A 23557-nucleotide genomic window follows, 5' to 3' on the forward strand; every position below is an offset into this window, starting at 1 on the left:
ATACCATTTACAACATAAAAATGCAAAAGTATATATAGGAGTTATGTAGAAAACTATAAAACACTGTTGGAAAAATCAAGGATGATATAAATGAATGGTGATATATTTCATATTCATGGATAGGAGGACTCAATTGTTTAGATGTCAAATCTTTCAAACTCAATGTACAGATTCTACAGAACACACATCCAAATCCCAGAAAGCTATTTTGTAGATATGTATAAACTCATACTAAAATTTAAGTGAAAAAGCAAAAGACTAGAGCAGCCAATGCAATATTGAAGAGGAAGTACGAAGTTGGAAAGCTGTAAGATTTACTATACTATAGTAATCAAGACACTGTACTATAATAATCAAAGAATATGTACACTTACATAGAGAGAACTCAGAAATAGACTCCCCAGATATAGTTAACTGATTTTGGGGAAGGAGCAAGGGCAATTAAATAGACAAAGAGTGTTTTTTTAACTAACAATGTTAAACTAACTGAACTTCTACATACCACATACAATAATGAAGAAAGGAGGAGGAGGAGGATAAAGAGAAAAAGAAGAGGAGAAGGAGGAGAAGATACAAAGAAGGAAGAAGGAGGAGACAGAGACCTTGTACTCTTTACAAAAACTAAGTGAAAATGGATCACAAATGTAAAACTACAGAATTCTAGAAGAAAACAGAACTAATTATATGTAGTCCTACTTTGGGTCATGTTTTTAGATACAAATACCAAAAGTATGATTCATGAAAGAAAAAAAAATCTTAAGTTAGACTTCATTAAAATTAAAGACTTCTGCTATGTAGAAGACACTTAAAAAATTAAAAGACAAACCTTACCTCGGCAGAAAATATTTCAAAGCACATATCAATACTTCTACATAAAATATATAAAGAACTCTTAAAATTCAACAATAAGAAAACAACAACCCAATTAAAAATAAGCAAAATACATGAACTTCACCCCAAAGATAAACAGATGGCAAATATACAATTGAAAAGATTCTCAACAAATCATAAAGGAAAATAATAATGTTATAGCACAAGTCTATGGGAATGCCATATACAGGACATTATATACATTTTATATACACACACATATGCTTACCCATACAGACATTACCTAACTTATGATGGTTCCACTTATTTTTTAAAAATATTTTATTTATAATGGCACAAGGAATATGAATTCAGTAGGAATGGTACTTCAAATTTTAAATTTTTTCTTTGTAGAACTCTTCTCACAGTCCTGGTCCACAGAAGCCTCAGTTATCAATCAAAACACAAATGTAAACACCTGATACTTTATAGTGCACTGTGCTGGTAACCCACAAGGTGCAGTAGGTTAGGTGTATTAAATGCATTTTGTGCTTATGAAATTTTCAATCTACAATGGGTTTATCTAGGTGTAACCCCATCGTAAATCTTGGAGCCTCTATTTCTGCTTGTGTGTGTGTGTGTGCGAGCATACACATTAGTCCAATTAATTTGAAAACGTTTTTCTGTACAAAACCCTGCGTGCAAATGTTTATAGAATATCTATTCACACTGGACAAAAACCGAGAACCAACCAAATCTCCGTCAGTGGGTGACTAGATTAAATGTGCTGCAAAAAATCAGATAGTAAAAGAGAAATATTGAAACATTCGACCAAATGAATCTCAAAGACATAATGGTGAGTGAATAGTCCGTTTCCTGCCTGTCACATCTTGCATAATTCCATGAATATGAATTCTCACAAAGAGAAACACATAACCATTGAGAACATATCAGAGGTTTCCAAAGGTTAGGGCTTGGGGAACAGTGTGGCTATTAAGGAACAGTACTAGCGTGTTCTTTGGGTGACGTATTCTGATTGTGCTGCTGATTACACCAATCCAAGCAACTGTTTTAAATCATAGGTTTTCAAACCAAAAAAAGCCAATTTTCCCAAATTAATTTAGAAAGCCAAATTACTAAACATCAAAAATAACGTTCAAAGTCAAGGTTAAAGCCCTAAACTAGTAAAATAACGTTTCAAGAAATGCATCAGGATTGTATTAATTACCTGCAATATAATATCTTATTTGGAATAAGGGGGCGCAGTTACACCACAATAGTTGATGTGAGAGCAGGCAGAGAGCAAAGTGCAGAACTTGGCATTAGTCAAGGTAAGTAACTTAAGTAGTGGCATGAAAAAGTACTAAGAAGAAGAGAAATGGGAGAAAGGTCAGACAACCGGGTTCGGAGACAAAGGACTATCCTCAGATTAGATTTGATAGTTTGGACCTGGAGCAGGCCGGGAAGTGGAGCAGAGACAGGATACATGGGAGAAAGTTTGGGATGCTTAGAAAAAGCGAATCAGTCCATAGGAATAGAGGGGTGGAAGCAAAGTCAAGAGGCCCATAGAAAAAGTAAGCTGTGCTAGCAGCATTTCGTGCCATTCAGGCTATTAGGACGCCTAGAGGGTCAAGCGCGGGAACGTGGGAGCGTGGGCGCGGGTTGAAGGGGCGCTTGAATAATCTGGAGATTCGGAGCCTCTGCGCGTGTCGTGATAGCGAGCACGCGCGCTCCAGGACGGCTCCACGAGGCGGGGATGGGGTGCGGCGCAGCGCGCGCGCACTTTCGAGCTGGATGGGGGCGGGGCGCGGTTGCGACCGGTGACGTCAGGGGGAGGCCGCGCGCTGGGTGGCTGCGGGCGGAGCCGGGAGGCGGGCGCTGGGCGCTGCGCGCGGCCTCGGGCGGAGCGGAGGGGCACGAGGAGCGGAGCGGAGCGCGGGAGGAGGCGGTGGAGGAGAGGCCCCCGGGACCCGGAGCAGCAGCTGGAGCCGGAGCGTGAGCAAAACAGCGGATCTGGTTTTCCTTTAAAGGTAGGGAAAATGGAAGTCGGGTAGAGGCGACTGCGGCGCTGTGGGCTGGCCGAACGGGGCAGCGCGGCGCGGCAGGTGAGAAGGCGCTGGCAGCGGTGCTGCCGGCTGATGGCGGGGCCGGGCCGGGCCGCAGACTAGGCATGTGCGCTGTCCGCGGGCCGGCGCGGGATCCCTCCTGGGCTCCGCGGTGAGCCAGGTGGGCTCTGAGGCCGGTGGTCGCGGGGCCAGAGTGCGGGACGCTGGGGGCGCGGGCCCCGTGCTGGGTTTGCCAGCGCGTCTGCATTGCGGGCTCTGCTCCGGAACCCGTGGACGCCTGTCCACCCGCTCCGGCCCGGCGCCGCGCCTGTCTCTCGAGCAGGGAACGGCGCTCCCATTGGGTCGGGGCTGTTCTCTTCTCCTGGCCCTTTCACCTTCTCACTGGAACGTGTTGTCAGGCGTGGGCTGACCCACCCCTCCGTCCGTATGGACGCCTCGGGGGGTCCTGCGGCGCCGACCGACGCTCTGGCAGGGCGAGCCAGAACAGCGCGTGAGGCCGCTAGACCGGCACCAGGGCTGTGGTTGCGTGGGCCACAGCTTACTCGCTGTCTTCTAGCTGGACAGCAGTCGAATCATTGATGCAGTTTGTCTGTGAACCCAGAGGCCTTCCCTAGTATCTCCTCACTGGAGGGGAAAAAATTGCATCTGCTGTGCTTTAAGTGCTCCTTTAAATTTGGGAGATGTCAGTGATGTCATCATTAACTAAAACTTTCCTTCGTTGGACACAACCTTTCAAGTGTACCCTCCTCCTGCCTGGTGCAAGCTATTGCAGCCCTTTGAGGATCCTTGCAATAAAGCAGATTTGCCTCTGTTGTGTTAACTCAAAATCTCACAGTTTTTATTTTTATCTATTGGCTTAAAAATTAATAGATTTAGAGTGGCTGAAGGGAAACTTGATAGATTCCAACAGACCTGGGAATGACTTCCTCCACAGCACACAGATATAGGGGAAAGTCATGTATGACAGGACATGCTTGTGCTTGCCTTTATTTTTGTAAATGAACGTGAGCTGTGAGAGGAACAATTTTAAAAGATATTCTGTTTAATGAAACAGATTATGTGTCCAGGTAAAGGTGGACATTGGGGCCTAAATTTTTGCAGGCCTTAATTCCTTGGGGAAAATCTGCAGATCTTCTCCATCCCTCCCTATCAGGGTGTGTCTGGAAAAGAGCTGCCCTGGGGCAAATAGTGCCAGCCTCACTAGGGTCCTCCTAGCAGCTATGTGTTCCTGCGAGCTCCAAGACCTCTTCTACATCCGGAGAGGGTCCAGGGACTGCAGAGACTGGAGATCTGTATGGCACACCAAGTTCTAGGGAAAATTCCTCCCTAAATGCCAGCAATACACCATCATTTTATTGTGGAATTTCCCAGGGAACAACTCCTATGGAAATAAAAGTAAGCAAGTTCCCAGGACAATCTAAACGTCTACTTAAGAGAGTTGTATCAAAAGGATATCCAATAAGGGACAAAAGTATTAACATTTTTGTATTTAATAATTAATGGCAAATCCTGATTGGTTAAAACAAGGATGGCTTAAATTATTAGTGTGCTCATATTGGGTCTGCAAGGAATTTAATACCATATGCCACTCATGCACAAAAAAGTTTGAAGCTGATTACAAACATGAAGCTTTTGAACCCTGGATAGGCGTGGTGGGGGCATTGAAAGCAGTGGTTTACTTTAGACCCTAGGTATTTGGGGTAACAGTGGGGGGAAATTTTTGCTTTCTTGCCAGATGCAGTCTCACTGAAGTCTGGATCCTGAGTGGCAGATGTTCCCTTAGTAATTCCTGAGGCCTTAGCCCTAGTAGAGGAAGAGAGGGCCACCTTCTATTGAGCCAGCACCTTTGTTTATGCCTGGGTGAGGGTCTGGTAAGCCTTGTAGTAGAATAGGTTCCAAATGAACTGCTTTTCCACAGTTTTTCTCCTGCTGCACGTAGTTGCTTTTGAACTTGAGCTCTTAAGACTGCATTTCTTCTGTAATTAGAGTGTCCTCAATTGTGAGAAGAGTGGTTTGTAGGACTCTGAACAGTGAACTCTTAGAAAATTGAGTCTGTGAAACCAGTGTGTCCCATCAATTCATTTTTTTTCCCACCTGTAAACCTGTGAAAATATTCACCATAGTTTTTACTTTTAATTCACTGTAGTACTTGTGAAAATATAAATGTGTTTCTACTAAATCTTTAGTCACTTATTTCCTAAAACATTTTAAAAACAATAACTTGAAAGCCTCTTCATCTTACTTTTATGTGTAGGGTATCATGTCTTCCTTTTCTAAGAAGCTAAGATTTTCTTGCCTTTTTTTTTTTTTTTCCCTCCCATTCCTTCTGGATCTTAAGGTCATTTATTATGTCTTAGGCACACAGAATAAAGGCTGAGTCAGCTCCTGCCAGGCCAGCAGAGGGCATGCTAAACATGGTTTGGAGGGTCTTTACCCAGCTGCCTGGGGAGAGGATTGCCAAATTGATGGGAGGGAGGTTCAGAGGTTCATGTGTGTTTACACTTGTGTGCATTTTTGTGTATGTCTGTGTATCCTGTACCCTCTCAACTTCCCCATCCACTCCTGTCTGCTCAAGGGATGGACACTGAAGGGTGGGGCGGGGAGGCACATTCTTGAATGACCAGAGGTTGGGGCATCTGGAATGTGAGCCTACCTCTATCAGACAGAGAGATTGCTTTAATAATAGCAATCTCTTGTTCTTGGAGAGTGGCTATTGGTTCTTAGCCCAAGGTATGATAGTTTCCTTTTACATGTGGACCCTCTGAAGAACGTTAGGAGGAGAGAAAAAACTTTGTTTAAGTAATACAATTAGACTGCAATAATCTGAGTCTGAGGATACAGTACCTTTTTAGATTGTGAAGGCAAAAATGTTGTCTTGGAGAGGAGAGAGTTTTCCTTAGGGAACTGCAGGCCTGCATCCTGGTGAGCACACACCTGTGCCAACCAGGGCAAATACCTCCCCCTTTAATGTTCTCCCTTGGATTTTACTCCTAATTGACTTAAACCCTGGACCCTTGAGTTGTGGTACTTCCCAGGGAGCTCTACTCATCCTCCTTGACCTCAAGATTTCTCTTATGGAAAAAAGGAAATGTTTAATTGATGAACATTTATTTCTCCCCAGAAAATGATAACAGAAGAACAGAGGCAACTGTGCTTTTCATTTAAATGTGCTTAATCTGACTGTAAGTGTGTGTTGAGGCTTTTCTTTTCAGGGAATGAGCTCAGAAAGGCCAGCTCCTGCTTGAGGGTCACCTTAGCGAGCTGCTGTGGCCATCTCTCACAGCTTAGATGATTATCTCAGAGTCTGGTTGTATTACTAAGATCAAATACTCGTCTCTCCTCCTGAGGTTCTCCATGGAGCCCACATGTAAAAGGAAACTATCACATCTCAAGAGAAAAGAGGGCCTACTAGAGATTCAGACTAGGCATTTCCTTATACTTCTTATTCCTTTGAAAGTACCTGAAAAACCAAATTATTGATTTCAAGGGGCAATTGGCAAATACATGTTTTTTAGCATTGTGCTGAATCAGGTTTGTCACTTTGAATACTATAAATAGCTATGGGGGAAGTGCCACTAGATACAAAAACAGGTGTCACCAAATTCCTTTACTAGCTCTCCATCACTGAGGGTGATCACAGATATCTTATTCAAAGTAAATCCTGAAGTCCATAGGTTTTAAGTGGAAACAAAACATGCGTGTTCATTTTATGATATATTTAATTTGAAAATACCCTTGAACTTTGAAAAGAGAAAATTGCCCATTGGCAGACTGCTGCATCCCCTAGGTAGTTTGTGTGTCAGATCAAGAATAATATGGTCTTAACATGAATGTGACAGAACAGTGCAGAACAAAATTTTTACCACACTTTTGGGATGGAGCTCTTTATCATTCATGGTAACAGGAGCAGTGAGTTAAAAGGAAGTCTTTAAAATGCTGAAATCCAGGGAAAGGCTGGACACTGCCTTTTTACTTGCCTGTGCTATGGGAGATGTGTTTAGCTGGCTGACTTTCACGCAGTGTATTTGGACTGGCAAGGGAGTTAAACCTAGGATTGGGAGGTGTGAAGGCATTGCCTGGCCATACTCCAGTTTCCTTGTAGCAAAGGAAGAGAGTTAGCCCCCCATATCTCCAAGGTCTTATCTGGTAAAATCCTGTAATTCCCCAAACACCAGTCCTTGCTATTACATTTTCCTGCTATATGCCAAAGACAAATAACATTAATGATTATGCAAGTTTTACATACATCTTTTTTAGTTTAAACAAATAAGTCTAAAGTAAACTCATCTTGTAGGTTTAAAGGATTTTGAGTTTTTCCTCCAAAGAATATATTTTCTGTTTAAGCGTAGTTTGTTCTTACCTAGTTTTCCTTACAAATATGATGGAAATTTGATGTCTGAATTAATATACATGAGTGAGATGCTAGACTGAGTTATGAAATATAAAATTAGACCTTTGCAATTCGTTTCCTTGTCTGTTCAGCATTTCTTCCAATTGTATTAGCTTACTGAAGCATTTCATGTGGTGCTGGACCCCACACCCAGCCCTTTGTGAGATCAGATTCAGTTTCTCAGTCACTGAAACAAGCATTTAGGAGCTTCTTTGAGAGGAGGCGGCTGTGTGAATTGGGAACAGACATTTGTCCCTGGTGCTGTCCCTGCCAGGTTGAGCCTTGCTACCTCTGAGAAGACCCTGGTTCTGCTGTACCCAGAGCTGACATAATAATCCCACAATAATTTGTTCTCCTCATTTCTGTGCTTGGGTTTTAGGAATTGCCTACAGCAGACTCTGCTGGTTCTTGCAGCAAGCTCAGGGATGGCCTTGTGTGTCTTGTGCAGAAGACACTGTACCATAGCATTGTCCCTGATGTGACATGCCCTTCTCCCCTAGTTTCTCCTACTTCCACCCCAGAAGCTGATCCAATACCCTTTTATTTGGGGGTTTCACGCAGTTAACCATGATTACAATCAGTTTCCCTATTTTTCCTTTAATGATTTGAGACCTGAAGACGATGTGTATTTGTCTGGGTTTGTTTTCTGTTGCTGTAATGAAATATCCAAAACTGGGCAATTTGTGTTTTTAAAAAAGGTTTATTTAACTTACAGTTTGGGAGAATGAAAGCCCAAAATTGGGTGGGTTCACCTGTTCAAGTTCTGTGGAGGGCCTCCATGGATGTATCACAAATATGGCAGAAGGGAACAAATAAGTGGGGTAACCTGTCTTTATTAAAAACAAAAAACAATAAACAAAACCACTCTTTCAAGAACTCACTCACTTCCTGAGATGCACATTAATCTTTTCTGTGGTAACACCCCCAGGGACCTGCTTACTTCTTACTTTGCACACAGCCCCTCCTTTTAAAGGTTCTACCACTTCAGCACCATTATACTGAGAATTAAGCCTGTAGCATATGAATCCTTGGGGGACACATTTAAGCCAGTTCAAACCACAGCAATGTTATTGAAGTATGGGCAACACTATTGCATGTATAGTTTTTTCATGCCTTAAGAAGTATAGTTCAACATCAACAATAAAATACATAGGTGACTTTTTTTTTTTAAATGTATGAACCCTGATATTTGTTTTGCTTATCTTTTAAGTAATACCATTTAATCTCTTGGAAGAATCATTACTGAACAGTACAAAGAAATGGAACAAGTTGTTAGTGGACTTGGACTTGGTCTTAAACTTAGTGACTTTGAGTGTGGTCCCAGGTGGCCTCAAGGACAGAATATCTCTCTGGCCTTTGTGCAGGTTCTAGAGTGGAGCAGAAAGAATTTGCATATGCAGGGAATTCTTCAATTCTAAAGATTGATCAGTCATTCCAATAAAAGGAATTGGAGACAGGACGGAATATGTCTGTCCCACACTAGCCAAGTTCTTCTCCTTTGTCAGTTTATGTAGTTGCAGTGTGTACTTGTACCTCAAGACATGTTTGGATGAATTTGCTTTGACATTTTTTTTGTGTGTGTAGTGAAAGGAGGAGCCCTAGTTTTTTAAAAAAAAAAAACAAGACAGAGAGAGAGGGTCTTCTATGGCTTAGCTATTCTTGTAGATAATTTAGAGTTGCTAGCTCTGTTAATGCTAAAAGAATAGATGGTGAATGCCCTGAGATTCCAGCTGTGTCTCCTACATCTTGGATGCTGTGTGGCATGTGGATAGCAGGCCCCCAAATGGCTTATTGATTGAGATCATTATAGAACATACTTTCCTATCCTTAAAATTGATTCATGATTCGTTCTTTGCATGAAAAACTATGAGGTGTGTGAGAGGAGGAAGAGTACTGCATTCCAAGAAAAAATGCATTCCTGGCAAGTCCTGCAAGGAGATACCAGGAGGGGAATCATGTTAATGGACAATAGTGACGTGAGGTCCTGCCTGTGAGAGTGGTCTTAGCATTTTCCTCTGAGAGTGGTAAGTTGCCAGGCCAAGGTCTGTACCACTGCCCCCAACCTAAGCAAGTTCTTTTGCAGGGCCTGTTTTTATACCCAGAGGAAGTTTAGGGGCTTCGTTACCACATGGAATCTCTCATTATTGGCTTGACTGATGAAGAGCAGAGGTCTCTGTTCTGTCTCTGGGATGGCATGGATCCACAAGGAAGGCTGTAGATCTTTTACAAGTGCTGTTGCTCGTTAGGTTGAATTGAAGCTTTGTACTGTTTAACTTGACAGTGTGGGTCTGCAGTTAGGGAATGGGCAAATTGAAAGGTCAAAGTGAATGTCTTGAAAACACTTGTTTTGGAGTTACAGAATGAGTTGCAGTTTGTACCCATATCTCTTGATTATTCCATTTGTAAAGTCTGACTTATAGGAGGTGCTGTTTATGACCTTAGCTTTCAGGCCCATTTGGTTCTAAGTGCCCACTTGACTTGGGTTAATAAACCAGGCATAGTCTCTTGGCATGGGCAACCTCTCCAGGGTCATCTCCTGCAAGGTCAGCAGTTTCCTATGCTTGATTCTACCAAAGTTGACACCCCATTTATGATCTGTTAGGTAGTCTGTTCATACATGCATTTTTACAAAGGGGGCTTAAGGCTTCAGGTGCTCAGGGGAAGAATGGATACAAGCAAGTCATCTCACAGCTTAGCATGTAGGCTTTATTGGAAAAATATCAGTGTGTTTTTGCATTTACGTTAAATTCCTTGCATGTCCATGAAATACTGAAAGACCTGGTCCTACCTAGAGGAAGACAGAGCTTCCACTTAGAGGTAGGAAGTTTCCTTCTTCTGGTTAGAGGTTTGAATATATTCTCTAGGTCTCAATTTCACATGTCAAAAATGGAAAAAACAACTGCCTGCCTTCTAATATCCCATTCAATTCCACAATTCTGTACAAAATTAATTTCCTTATTATCCCAAAATGCTGACTAAGGAAAGGGAAAGAATACCGTATTCATTGTTAAAAGAGAACAAGTAGGAAAAATTAGGTGTATCTTAAAAGATATTTGTCTCCATGTCTGGGATTGAGGAGAATACCAAGCATTTGAACGAATATTTATAATTAGTAATGAATAGTGTGGACACATTCATCCCTCTTGACTGTTAGACCCATGAAGAGAAGTTTGTGTATTAGCCCTTACTGCATCTCTGAGGCACCTTGTTCAGAGAAGGCTCTCTATTCATGTTTGTTAAATGCATTTAATAGGCCTAGGGAAATTAAAATTAGAAATTTAATTTTTCTTTCTAGAATTGCTTAGCTCCCATGAGCTCAGAAGCATTATAATTGAGAATATTGCTAATATAAAATTAGAAACATTTAGGATTTTATCTTCCAGTTCTGTAGCATGCCAAATTTTGTTTATTTGGGTTGTAAAGAGCAAACAAACAAAACCAGATTAGTAATTAACCAGGATGGGATTTGTTTGTTATACTGCAGAGTACACATTCTAAGAAAAGTTATGTTTTCATATTTTCCATTTAACATTACACAAACATTTGTTGCTGTCTTAGGAAATATTAGCAACATCTGTTTGGACAAGACAAATGGTTTCTCTATAGATTTTTAAAAATAAGATAAATAAGTTGAACTACCTTGAAAATATTAGTTAGAAAAGAGACAATGAAAGGTCACATGAAAGAGTCATATGTGAAACAATTCTTGTGGGGAAGAAGAACATTCATAATGGAACAACACACAGACTTGTTGTAATTGATTGAAATAATTGATTACATTAACTTCTTGTATGGGTTGAATATTCCTTATCATAAATGCTTGGGACCAGATATATTTAGATTTTGACTTTTTCTTTCAGATTTTGGAATATTTGGATGTACCTCATAAGCAATCTTGGGAATGCAAAACAAGTCAAAACACAAAATTCATTTAAGTTTCAGGTACATCTTATCTACAGGGCTTACATTATATAATATTTTTAGTGCACCAGTGTTTTGCTGCCACCCACCCATCATGTGAGGTCATGTGTAGGATTTTCCATTTGTACTATCATGTCAGTGATCACATAGTTTCAGATTTTGGAGTAATTTGTGGTTTCAGATTAGAGATTCTCAACCTGCATTAAAAGATAATGTCAAACCCTAAAACTCAGAATCTCCCCATGGGGGAAGAGCCTGCTGCCAGGCCCATCTCCCCTTTGGGTACAGAGCTCAGAGCCAGCTGGCTGGATGGGTGGACATGACAGGAAGTTCATCTCCATAAAACAGAAAGTTGGAAGGCATTGGATGAGATGGTGTTTATTAGGAGAATTGATTCACAAGATTATGGAAGTTGAGAAGTCCCATGATAAGCTCTCTGCAAGCTGGGATCCTGGGATGCAGTTAGCATAATTCAGTCCAAGTACAAAGACCTCAGCACCAAGGAAGTCAATGGTGTAACTCCCAGTGTGAAGCCAAAGGCCTGAGAATTGTGGGGAGGGAGAGCATTACTGGTGTAATTCCTGTAGTCCAAAGGCCAGAAAGCCTGGTGATTTTTATGTCCAAAGTGAGAGAAGAGGAGTGTATCCAAATACCCCCACTCCCCTCTGTATACACACATTTGCCTCTTCATCTTGTGAGATGCAGGCAGTATCATCTTGCCCTGAATTCCTGGAGACAGTCTATGAACCAACTGGAGAAAGATGTAAGAAAGCACTTCTGTCATATCTGGCTCCCATATCACCAGATCTCCATCAAGAGCCTCAATCACTGACCTGGACCGAGCCCTGGTGACACAGGAAAGCTGGGCCATGGCATAGCATTTGGGTAGCTTATGGGGTGGTGGGGAAGCCATACATGAAAACTCCACATGGCCAGAGTACAGAAAGGCAGGAGTGATATCTCCTGCTATGGTGGCCCACAAGGGGTCAGACGGTCTCGGGTATACCCTCAAGAAATGGGGGGTCCTTTCAACCCCAGCTTCATTGTCTTCATCTGGACATTAAACTGTACTTTGTAAACTGTATAAACTGTACAAGTTCTAGAAACTTGTTTAGCATTGTCCCCATTTTTCCAGATGCTTTTCAGAAGTAATAATCAAAATCTGGAGGGAATGTAGGATTTAGCAGAAGTCACTTGGCATGGAGATATTAGTTGACATCTCTCATTGTCTTCAGATGACTTAGAATGGCTCAGGGGCCTGGTGCTAGCTTTATGGGCCAATTATAGGCAAGCATGAGTCTAATCAGGCCTGAGGGTCAATTCCGCGGAACCCAGTACGCTTAAGCCTACCCCTTCTTCCACTTCTTCTCTTTCTAACCATTTCCCCACAATTCCTAGGTGGGGACCCCTAAGGAGCTCTGTTTCTGATCTTTCTGCTCATCACTGTTAGGGAACAGACCAAAGAATTACTCAAACCTTTGTCCAAGGTGACTTTAATTTTTGCATAGATTATTGATAAGTTTAGTCAATATGTGTATGTGTAGAGAGGTCGTTTGAGAAGGTGATTCTGAGCTCCATTTTACTCTTGGTGTTTTCAATGTAACCATCTCTTTTAGAGACAGTTTTTGTAAAGCATTCCTTAAGAAATTCTGATATCTACAAAGTTAAAACTAATTCAGAAATGCCAACTACTATGTGTTTTGAAGTTGGTAAAAACTTGCTTAAGCTTTGAAAGAGAATTAAATTTGCAAGCCAATACTTCCTTTAGTTTCCCATCCATTTCCTCTATTTTGTTACTTATAATTTCTTATATTGCCAAGGTACATAATTTGTCTTGTCTCTTAGGTAACCTTAGTTTCTAGTTACTTGTTCTTAAAGCTGTTTTTATATATATTCTTGGATCACACATTTTATCAGTAGTTCTAGAAGATAGTTTCTTGGGGGTTGCCCCCACAAAATTGTTTTTCAATTGTCTGGAGTTCAATGTAGAGTTCATTTTTAATCCCCTGCTGTTTTGTTCTCTTCTGAAATGGCCCATGACACCCACTTGGAGAATTCGTGCAAGCTTGAAAATATCTTTTGCCTGATTATAAAGTGCTTGAGTCACACTATTTTCTTTAAAACTGCATTGAAATTTTTCTACTGTTTTTTGGCTCTGAATGTTATTGTGGAGAAGTTAAAAGCCAACCTGTTTGCTTTAATAGATGTTGTATGATTCTTTCAGTTTAGAAATTTTACTAGAATAGTTCTGGCGACTGGTCGTTCTGTGTCACTTTCTTTTAAACTAAGCTGTACCTTTGCACTTTGTTTCAGAAGTTTTCTTGTATTATATCATTGACCTTTCTTCGGTTAACAATTAAAATATATTAATTATGTGTACACTGTTGCTTCTGTCATAGTACCTGTCATATTTGCGAAATACTTTATATCTTATATTGTTTTCCATTTTATTCACTTGTCTCTTTAGTTGATTGTCTTTATTCTCTTATTGCTTCTAATGTGGTTTTCACTCCTTCACCACTTATTTTAACATCCATTTCTCTATTTCTTTCCCAAGTTCTGCTTCTCTTTCTCTTGATTTATATTTACTTTTTTATTTTCCCTGCAGGATTCTTTTTTAGGAGAGTATGGTAGACAGGATCATAGTGCTTCAAAGATGTCAATATTACTAATCTCTAGAACCTGTGGTTTTATTGCCTTAAGTGACAGAAGAATTAGAATTGAAAAAATAAAGTCAGATATGAAATCAAGGTTGCTAACCATCTGACCTTAAAATAGGGAGATTTTTCTGGATTATCCTTCTGCATTGGCTCAATGTAATCAGAAGTGTCTTTCATAAACATGGAAAAAGGAAGGCAGAAGAATGATAACCAGAAAGATGGCAACATCAGAAAGACTTGACCGTCATTGTTGAAGGTGGGGCCCATAAACAAAATCATGTGTTTGTCTTCAGAAGCTGGAAAAATCAAGGAGGAAGGGTTACTGTATGATGGTCAGAATAACATTCTCCAAAGATTTCATGTCCTAATTCCAAGAACCTGAATATGTCATTTTCTGTTGCAAAGCAGGTTTTGCATATATGAGATGGGGAGATAATCCTGAACTCTCTAGGTGGGTCCCAAGTAGTCACAAGAGAGGTGAGAGGGGCAGGGTCAGAGAAGGAGATGTGACAGTGGAGCAGAGGTCACATGATACAGTTCCTGAAAGGGGACCATGAGCCAAAGGATGAGGACAGCCTCTGGGGACTTAAAAGACAAGCAGCAGATCTGCCCTGGAGCCCATAGGGGGAACACTGCCCTCCAAAATCTTAATTGTAGCCCAGGGAGACTCATTTTAGAAGAACACATTTCTGAGTTGTTTATGATCAGGACATTGTTGAAGAATGGGGATGGGATGATGCCAAGGCAGGATGCACATTTGAATTCTAGTTTGTGGTCTGAAATATACTTTTTCCAAATGAATTGCCAACTTCCCAAGGCAGGTCGTGTTTCCCAGATTTCAGTGTTTAAGCTGGGTGTTCCTCATGGCAGACTAATGTTTCTGTCTTGCATTTACTGCCTTCCTTTTCTTCTGAACAAGGTCAGGTCCACAGGCTCAGCAGCTGTGCTTCTACATTCACGTGATCCATCATGACCAGCTGTGTTAGGGCTGGGCCACATCTCCAGAAGGACTTGTGTGCCCCCAGGCATCAGGAGGTAGGTTTTGGCTTGCTGTGTCTAACCTAACTGCACTGGTTCTGTTACATTCAGTGGTTTGTGGCTTGTGGTTGTGTCTGTCTCCTTGATTCATTGGGGGTGGAATATATTTCTTTCTAGTTCTCTCTCTCCCTTTCCTTTTTCATGTTTTTAGGGCTTTCAAAGCAAGTGTGGAGGAGTAAAGTGTTCACTGGAAACTGGGAAGCTGCTGTCTGGTAGATGATTGTGTGGATGTTGAAGGTTTTTGCTTATAATTTTGGGGGACACTTTGTGCTTTGAGAAAGAGAAGCAGGTCACCATTTTGCTCAGAGGCTGGGAGTTGTTTAGTAACTTTGGGAGTTTTTGTTTTATTTCCAAACCTTTTTTCACAAAAGCCCTTCTGTTAGATTAGACAAGCTATTGTATTAGTGATTTGGCAGCCCCCAAAGCCACCCTGGCCCCTCCTTGCACAACAGTCTAGGGGGAAGGGAGGCAAACAGGTACCACGCTGGACATCTATCTTATTCCTTCTCTGCCTTTGAGACTTTATCCTGCCCTCTGTGTGGTCCTGGAGGCTTTAGAATAATGGCCTCCATCTTAGAGATCCATATGACTTTCTGAATGTTAATAAGTAAAACCTTGAGTGAACATTACTGCTTTAATCATCTAATTAGATTGTTAATTTAATATTCATTAATTGCTTTGCTTTTTAAGCACCGAGTGCCTAGTACTGATTGCCACATGGTTTACCTCTAATATTTAGTTTAAATTTCACAGCTACTCTGTTAGGCAGATATCAGTATTAATCACTACTCCACAGAAGAGCCAACTAAGGTTTACAGAGTTTGTCAGTTGCCCATCTCATATAACACAAGCTGTCTTCATAAACATCCCACTTATGCAGAGGATTTAAAAATGAGAAATCCTAAATACCAAGAAATGAAAGTTGGTGGGTATTCTTTCCTAGCCACACTTTAACCTGTTAACCCACACTTTAACCTGTTACCTCTGAGGCACTTGCCAGCCAAGTAATGAGGAAGGGAGAGAACAGCCTCTTTCACCATCTTCTGTTGCTGAGGGAAATCCATTAGGCCCTCAAACAACAACAACAACAGCAACAAAAAAACCCTAAAATTTATAAATATTTTTTTTCCTTTTTCTACCTGTTCCCAGTTTGTAGAGTCCAAAGGGGGTTGCTGATCATAGGTTTGAGGAATTGGTAGACTGTGGCTTTAAGAAAGCCAGAAGGGCTAAGCCTAATGTCTCTATGAAAGAGGACATCAGCAGAATGCAAGGAATCAGTCCAAATGATCAGCTTCACCACCGTGCTGTTGAGAAAGGGAAGAAAGAGCAGAACACAGCTGGTCTTTGTGAAAAACTCTACTCTATACCTGTACAACCAGGGTGTGTAGAGATCTAGAAAAAATCTTCTTTGGAAACCTGAGAAAATAAGAGAATGAGGCATTTTTCTGTTGACTTTTCTGGGTTTCCCTAAGTAGGGGGCTTATGTCTAGTGTCAGTGCCATGACATGGTAGCCATTAGCTCTTCACATTTCCCACTATCTCTTCTCTCTTTCCTTCTCCTCTGAACATAGTCATTTATGGATCCTTTTAACTCTGTCTTCCAATTGTAGTTATTTTCTTTCATTATCCCTTCTTCTAACTTATTATAGTATGTTCTTGATATTTTCCTCAGTTATTTCCACTTTTCTCTCTCTCTCTCTCTCTCTCACACACACACACACACACACACACACACACACACATATATATATATATATGCCCTCTCTAATAATTCACATCAGATCCACTGTCAAAACCAGCCGCTGGATCTTTGATTTCTGAAACTTTATTACTCATTTCTACAAATTCTCTTCATTTCCATCTTCCTGGTCTTTATAATAGTGTCATACTAGTTACTTAGGCTTTTGGCCCCTTTTAAATATGGTTGCATCAATCAGTTACATAATTATTTTATAATGTTTCTTTTGAGGGGGGAGTACTGGGGTTTGAATTCAGGGGCATTGGACCACTGCCACATCCCCAGCCCTATGTTGTATTTTATTTTGAGACAGGATCTCATTTGCTTAGCACCTCGCCATGGCTGAGGCTGTCTTTTAAGTGGGGATGCTCCTGACTCCACATCCTGAGCCGCTGGGATTACAGGTGTGTGCCACCCTGCCTGGCTTATTTTATAGTCTTTGAGTAACCATTTGTTACCAGAACTTGGTAATGGGTGAAATGGGGTGAGGGGATGGTGGTGTTGCTTTGTCCCAGTGTTTACCTGGTGTGCTGGCCTCTGCTCTAGAAGAATTGCTGCTGCTTGTGCTTTTTCATTTAATTGCTGTCTCATCTTCAGCTTTCCCTTTTATCTGTGCAGTGAGGTTGTATTTGTTTCTGTTAGGCTCCTAAGAGTATGATTTGCATATTAACTCCTCCACTTTGCATACACTCCTTTGGGTCACTGAGTGGCTCTCTGAGCTGAGGTCCCTCTGTGGCTGGACCTTTCATTGGTGTGTCTGTCATCCAGCCTACATAGAAATTTGTAGAAAGGCTTTTATGAGTCAGGGATGCAGTGGGTGTGGGCATCAGGATAGGACCAGCCACAAACCAAAGATCCTGTGGGCCTGCTGCTCTGAAGTTGGGAATGGCTTAGGAAGTGAAGGCATGGAGTGACTGGGCAGTGACTGGTATGTTTGTGTACCACGACCTGAAAATGCCCAGTGAATGGTTTCTGGTCTTTAAGGCAGAGCCATAGTTGGAGCTATGTTGATCCCGTTGAGAAGCTCTGTCTGCCAGGCAGAGGCATAAGATTTACCAGTCCCTCAAAAACAGTGTTTTGTTTTCTAATAGTCTGTTTGTTTGCGCTTTATATTGTATTGATGAGATTAAAAATGCAAAGCTCATGATACCTTAGGAGATGACTGCTGAGTCAGGGCAGCAAAAGGAGGGAGGCAATCCTTACATTGAAGCCTGAAATATTCTGGAGATTGTTATGTGGATGATATCTATTTGAGGTTTCGTCTGCAAGCTCAATTATAGCAAACTTTAAAAAAGCATAGAACATTTTAGAAGTTCAGAGTTAGTACTCCCCCAGGAGATTGATCTGCATACTTCCCTCCTCATAATCATACCACAGCATATGACTGCCTTGCCCCTCCCTGGATGCCCAACATTGCTTTCTCTTTAAGACCCTTCCTTCTGCCTCTCTCCTGACATCCACCTTCTCAGCTTCCCCCCAGAAAGCCTTTCCCTGTCTGTCCTTGCTCAGTACCTGGTGATGGTGCCATACTTGTAAGCCATGACTTCCCATCGCAGAACACCTGCTCTTAGGGCACTCTGCATTTAGGGTCTTAGCTCTAGAAGGGCAGGTTACAGGTCTTCATGCCTTCTTGAGTCTCACCCACCAGACAATCCCTCATGGTAATAATGATTTTCATGTTGTGAAATTGGATGGGCTTCTTAGATTTCTAAATGAACATACTTTTCTGTGTTCTGCCCTTAAACCTTCATTGCCCCTACAGAGCTTTACATTGTTCCACAATATCCCTTTTATGTATAGATTTTGGAGTCTGAAGTTATTTTATTGCCTCCTTGCAGTTGGGGATGAGTTACCATATCACTATGCCTGGGGTGTGCAAAAATAGCCTCCTTTTCCTGATAACAAAGGATAAAAGTGTCTCAAGTTGTCTTTAGTGGAAGAGAGCAGACATCTTGTTCTCTAATGTGTTATTGCACCCCTTTGTTCATTTCTGTTATATGCAGAGCATCAGGCAAATATGCAGTGGCCCAGCTCTGGGCGCTGTTCTCATGTATGTTTGTCTTGGAAGCATATCGCACTAATGATCCGTATTTGCTTCCGAAGGAAGCAATTTATGTAAAGAATCCTCTGCATTCTGTTCACGCCCTTTAACTACCCTTATGTATTGTACCAGCTGTTCACGCCCTTTAACTACCCTTATGTATGTACCAGAGGATTCTTTACAAATTTATGTAAAGAATCCTCTGCATTCTGTTCACGCCCTTTAACTACCCTTATGTATTGTACCAGCTTCCTTGTCAGCCTATCTACCATCAGAGTGTCCAGACAATAAGCAGGACTTGTGGGGCATTATGCTTCTTTATAACCTGGGGGAAGGCAGAGGGTAGTCTTTCATTGCCCTGTCCAGCAGGAAGTTGCAAATCAGCTCTCAGTTTTTTATTGCCTTTATTTCTACATTTAATCTACTGCTAAATTTGGTTGCCCTTGCTTTTTGTTACCTTTTCATTCATTCAACACTGTTAAACATCTTCTCTATCATAAAAGTAGCAAATGCTCTTTTGAAAAATACTCTTTGGAGAAGAACTAAACAATCACATGTGCAAAGAATATTTTATCCAGTTTGTTTTTTCTCTTCACCTGGCATTATTTCTTGAGCCCTTCCCGTGTTATTAAATATCCTTCTTAAATCAAGGTTTCAGTGGCCACATGGCATTTCACTGAGTGAATGTGCTGTGGTTGGTGAACAGAATATTGATCAAGGACTCATGGGGAACAGGAGCTGTGGCGTTGCTGTTGATGTGCTCTGGTCAAAGAGATGAATAGTTATTGTGCAGCCTGGTATGTCATCATGAGCCACAGTTCCTGCACATTCCTATTCTGTTGTCACACTCCTCCCTTATTCCTCTACTTGAGATTTTCAGTATGCCCCCCTCACCTTTCCCCTCTGATCTCTGCAATGCTTGCTTATTCCAGGATTCTTAGATTAGTCCTTGGTAATATATCCCAAATATTTACAATTCCATATCTTTCCTGCATAAGCCTTTACCAAAAAGGGAGACAAAACAAAACAAGACTGACCAGTGGGCCAACTTACACCTTGGTGAAAAGAGCTCAACCCACTGGGAAGGAGTCCTGTCGATGGTATTCCTGAAAGCAGGATTTGTTAGGGAAATGGGGAAATGTGGAAGAGATGAGGCAACTGGAAATAAGATCAGAGTCCTGGAGGGAAGGAGGTGAACAGTGGCTGTAAGGACTAATGTGCAGAAAACAGCAGGAAGGGCGCAGAGTTGTGAGGGAGGAGAGCCTGCCCAGGAGAGGGGCAAGTGAAACAGGAGAAATCTGGGATCCCACACTCTGGGGACTGCAGTTCTGAGAGCTGCCTCTGATAAGACCCCAGTTCTGTGGGTTCACATGTTTTTGGAGCCCTCAACCCCTCACTCCCCTTCTTGTAGAGATTCTGGCCCCTGAGGGGTCTACGGAGTCAGTGGCTATGCTTATATGTGGATGGGGCCAGGTTAGAACTCAGCCCCTGGAGCATCTATAGTGGGGAATGAGAAGGGCAGGGAAGGAGGGTGTTTTCCAGAGGTGATAGCAAGAGCCTGGGGAGGAAGAACACTGGATGTTGCAGACTCTCCAGAGAGGTTTATTCTACCTAGGTCTGCCACCAACAGAATGACTAAAGCATGCAAGACAGGGTCTGAATGTGCAGCCATCACTGAGTGTGATTTTCCCATCCAGAGCTGTCACTCCTGTTTGCAGAGGACACATCAAGCAGTCAGAACCAACATGCACCTGGCTTTACAGAGGATGGGAGCAGGACAGTGGGTGCATATGAACATTAGGCTGCCCCTGCACCTGTAACCAGATAACTTCTGATGTTCATGTGTGTTCACCCCACCTGTTTGAAACCTGAGGCAGAACAAGGACTGAGGAATAGAGATCCCTCTTTCATTTGAGCTACAGGGACAAATTATGTACTGAGTCATGGGGAGAAAGATTTATGACTTCTCATGAAAGTGAGAGGAGGCCTGATGTCTTTCCAGGTAGGCACAGCTGACATGGCAAAGAATCCTACATTTTATCATAGTTGTTTTAAAACAAGTATTAGGATGGGAACAGGAAAGTGGATGAGAAGAAATCAGCCTGTTTCTGAGCTTTCTCAGAACCCACCACAGGCTGTGAAGAGGGAAAGTCCCCATGCAGGAAGCTTTCTGCCTGCTGTGGAACAGTACAGCCCCTCCCTCCCCAATACACACACACACACACACACACACACACACACACACACCACCGTGTCTTGGCTTTAATTCTCAAGAGATCTCTCAGTGAGAACCATCAGTGACAGCCATGTCTCAGCTCACAAGTGGGGAAACTGAGGCCTGGGAATGGTCCCTGAGTCAATAGGACCCTGAGTGACAGGAAGAAGGGTCAAGCACTGTTTCTAGCAGAGCAGGATGTTTCTTACTCAGCCTCCTTCTGTGGGACCCACCCCTGACTGTCTGGCATCAGGTCTTTTTCTTTATGGAAGTTTGGGAATGTTTGCTTTGGCATTTGATGTTTTTACTTAGCAAAATTAACACTACAGGGACTCTCAACCTTGGGGGTGGGATGGGGTGGGGTGGGCATTTTACTGGCTGTGGCATCAGTAGTTCTGTGAGTTGTGCATGAGGACCCAGGAGACACAGGCAGTTTCCTTTGTATCAAGTTGGCAGGAGGCCAAGGACAAATAGGCATCTCCAATGTCACTAGGAAGCACAGGCTTGTGGAACCAGTTTGTGGCTCTGGATTTTCTTTTCTGCTGCATACTGTGTTCCTGTATGGGTACCTAGAATGGGAAGGTCAAAGGGAATAGGTGGTGAAGGAGCCAGGAAAGAAGGGATCATGACAGGATGGTCTTCCAGCCATAAGGTCCCAGTACATCATCTGGGGAATGGTAAAAGATATCTCCAAATGATTGGGATGGGGGCATTCTTAGTGCTCACTCACCTCTGATTTTCAAATTTACCAGCAGTGAATATGTCCTTGGAACTTTGGGTGGGCTTTGCAGAAAGGATTAATAAAATGTAGTTTGAAAGTTCTGATGATACATATCCCTGTTTCCCTGAAGTCACAGCCCTCCTGGCCTGGCTGGGCAGTCCTCACAGGGGCTATGTGGCTTCGCTGGGAGTGAACATGGCCCTTCAGGATACTGCAGGCCTTAGAGACTGCTTTGGTGCAGAGCATAGAACCCACCCAGACAGAACAGAGGTGTGCCTCTGGACATTTTACTATTTTGTGACACAGACGGGCCCCACAAGTTCTTGACCTGTTATGTTTGAGTCATAGGCAGAACAGAAAAAAAAAAAAAAAAAAAGGGCTGGGTAGGAACCGACCAAAAACAATAAGAGTGACCCAGCCAGAGTTTGTTCATTGTCACCAGGCTCAGTGAGGTCTCTGCCAACCAAAGCCTCATCTCTAATGTTGTTACAGATGTTTACAGAAAGCATGGTCATTGCATTGCTTCTGGGCCTGAGCCTATGCAGCAGCTAGGATCACATTACATGGGACTCATCTTGCCTTTCATTTCAAAATTGCAAATTTTTAAAGGAAGAGCTAGAAAAATTGTGTAGGTGGGGAAAAAAAAACCCACCGTCAAAATATATTATTTTGTGGTTTTGGGGATAAATAAACCATATTAATTAAAGCTTGATAATAGTTGTTTTTGAGAAAAAAGTTATAAAAAATTTATGCAATTTCCCTAGATGATGGTTGGTATATTGATTTCTCTGTGTCCAAGGGACTTCTCTAGGTATTTTCCCACCCTGGGTCATAAGGAGAGTGATCCAAAGGGAAAGCATTCTGAATTCTTCACTTAGCTTTAAGGACACATTAAGGGCAGCCAGGCTTGCTCCTCTTTCTCCATGTCTCTGTTGTTGAATGGGGGCTAAGGTCTGCATTGCAGTACAGTGGTGTGAGGTTGGATAGGTTGATGAGGGGAGTAGCACTTTGGGGGACTCCTATATAGCAGTTTCTCACCCAGTCCCTCATCCCCTGAGCTTCCTGAAACAGACCATCAATTATGATGCATGTTGCATTGACATTTAAGGTTTTCAGGTCCATCAGCAAATGCAAGCCCATCTTTGGGAATTCTGGGCCTAGCAATGAATTCGGGTTTTTCTTCTGTTCTACTATTGCTTAAGTCATGAGAGACATGCTTTAAATAGGGAAGCAGAAATGTCACTTACAGGCACTTTCCCAGTCCTAAGTAGGTCAAGTTTTTGTCATAATTTTGAGAAGATCACAGTTGAGTCACAGTAAATTTGGAGAGAGTCACGAATCTCGTCAGAATCCGGAGTGCATTTATGATATTGTTAAATAGCATACCTTAATTACTGGCCCACACAGTGTCTTCTCTGTCCCTCTAGACCTTGCCACATACACATTTAGTACATAGTACAGTCTCTGCTGAAACCAGCCATCAAAGGGACTTGCCCTCACTCATGCTGTGAAAAGCTGTCCTCTTGCTGGCTTAACTGGTAGGAAAAGAAAAGTCCTAGGAGCAGGGTCTGAGTCACCCCTCTTGCCAGCCTTTCTTTTAGCCATGGTTACAAAGCTTTTATGGAAATATAATCTCATACAGAAAGGTGCATGTCTCAAGTTTGCAATTTGATAAATGTTCACAAACTGAACATGCAGTTCAAGACACAGAACATGTAGTACTCCAGGAGCCACCACCGTACCCCTTATTAGCACTCCTCCCTTTGTGGTAAGCAATGTCCTCACTTCTGCCACCTAGACTTGTTTTACCTGTTTGGGACTTTATATATAAGGGACCAAACAATGTGTATGCTTTTTCTTCTGGCTCCTGTCACTTAATGTTATGCATGTGGGATTAGTGTAAGTCCTTGTGTGTATGCAGTAGTAGCTCATCAGTTCTCAGTGCTGTGTAAATATA

At 42.1% G+C, this 23557-nt stretch overlaps 1 protein-coding gene across 1 annotated transcript in view; it reads left to right on the plus strand.

The window, feature by feature from the left end:
- Positions 1-1645: 1645 nt before the first annotated feature.
- Positions 1646-23557, plus strand: part of LOC143397864 (uncharacterized) — a 133736-nt gene continuing 111824 nt past the window's right edge. Inside the window, exons 1-2 of the mRNA XM_076854519.1 lie at positions 1646-1666; positions 2529-2840. Coding sequence (XP_076710634.1) covers positions 1646-1666; positions 2529-2840 — 333 coding nt within the window. The remainder of the gene's footprint in view (positions 1667-2528; positions 2841-23557) is intronic.

Source organism: Callospermophilus lateralis, chromosome 1, assembly GCF_048772815.1.
Source record: "Callospermophilus lateralis isolate mCalLat2 chromosome 1, mCalLat2.hap1, whole genome shotgun sequence".
NCBI classification, from domain to species: Eukaryota; Metazoa; Chordata; class Mammalia; order Rodentia; family Sciuridae; genus Callospermophilus; species Callospermophilus lateralis.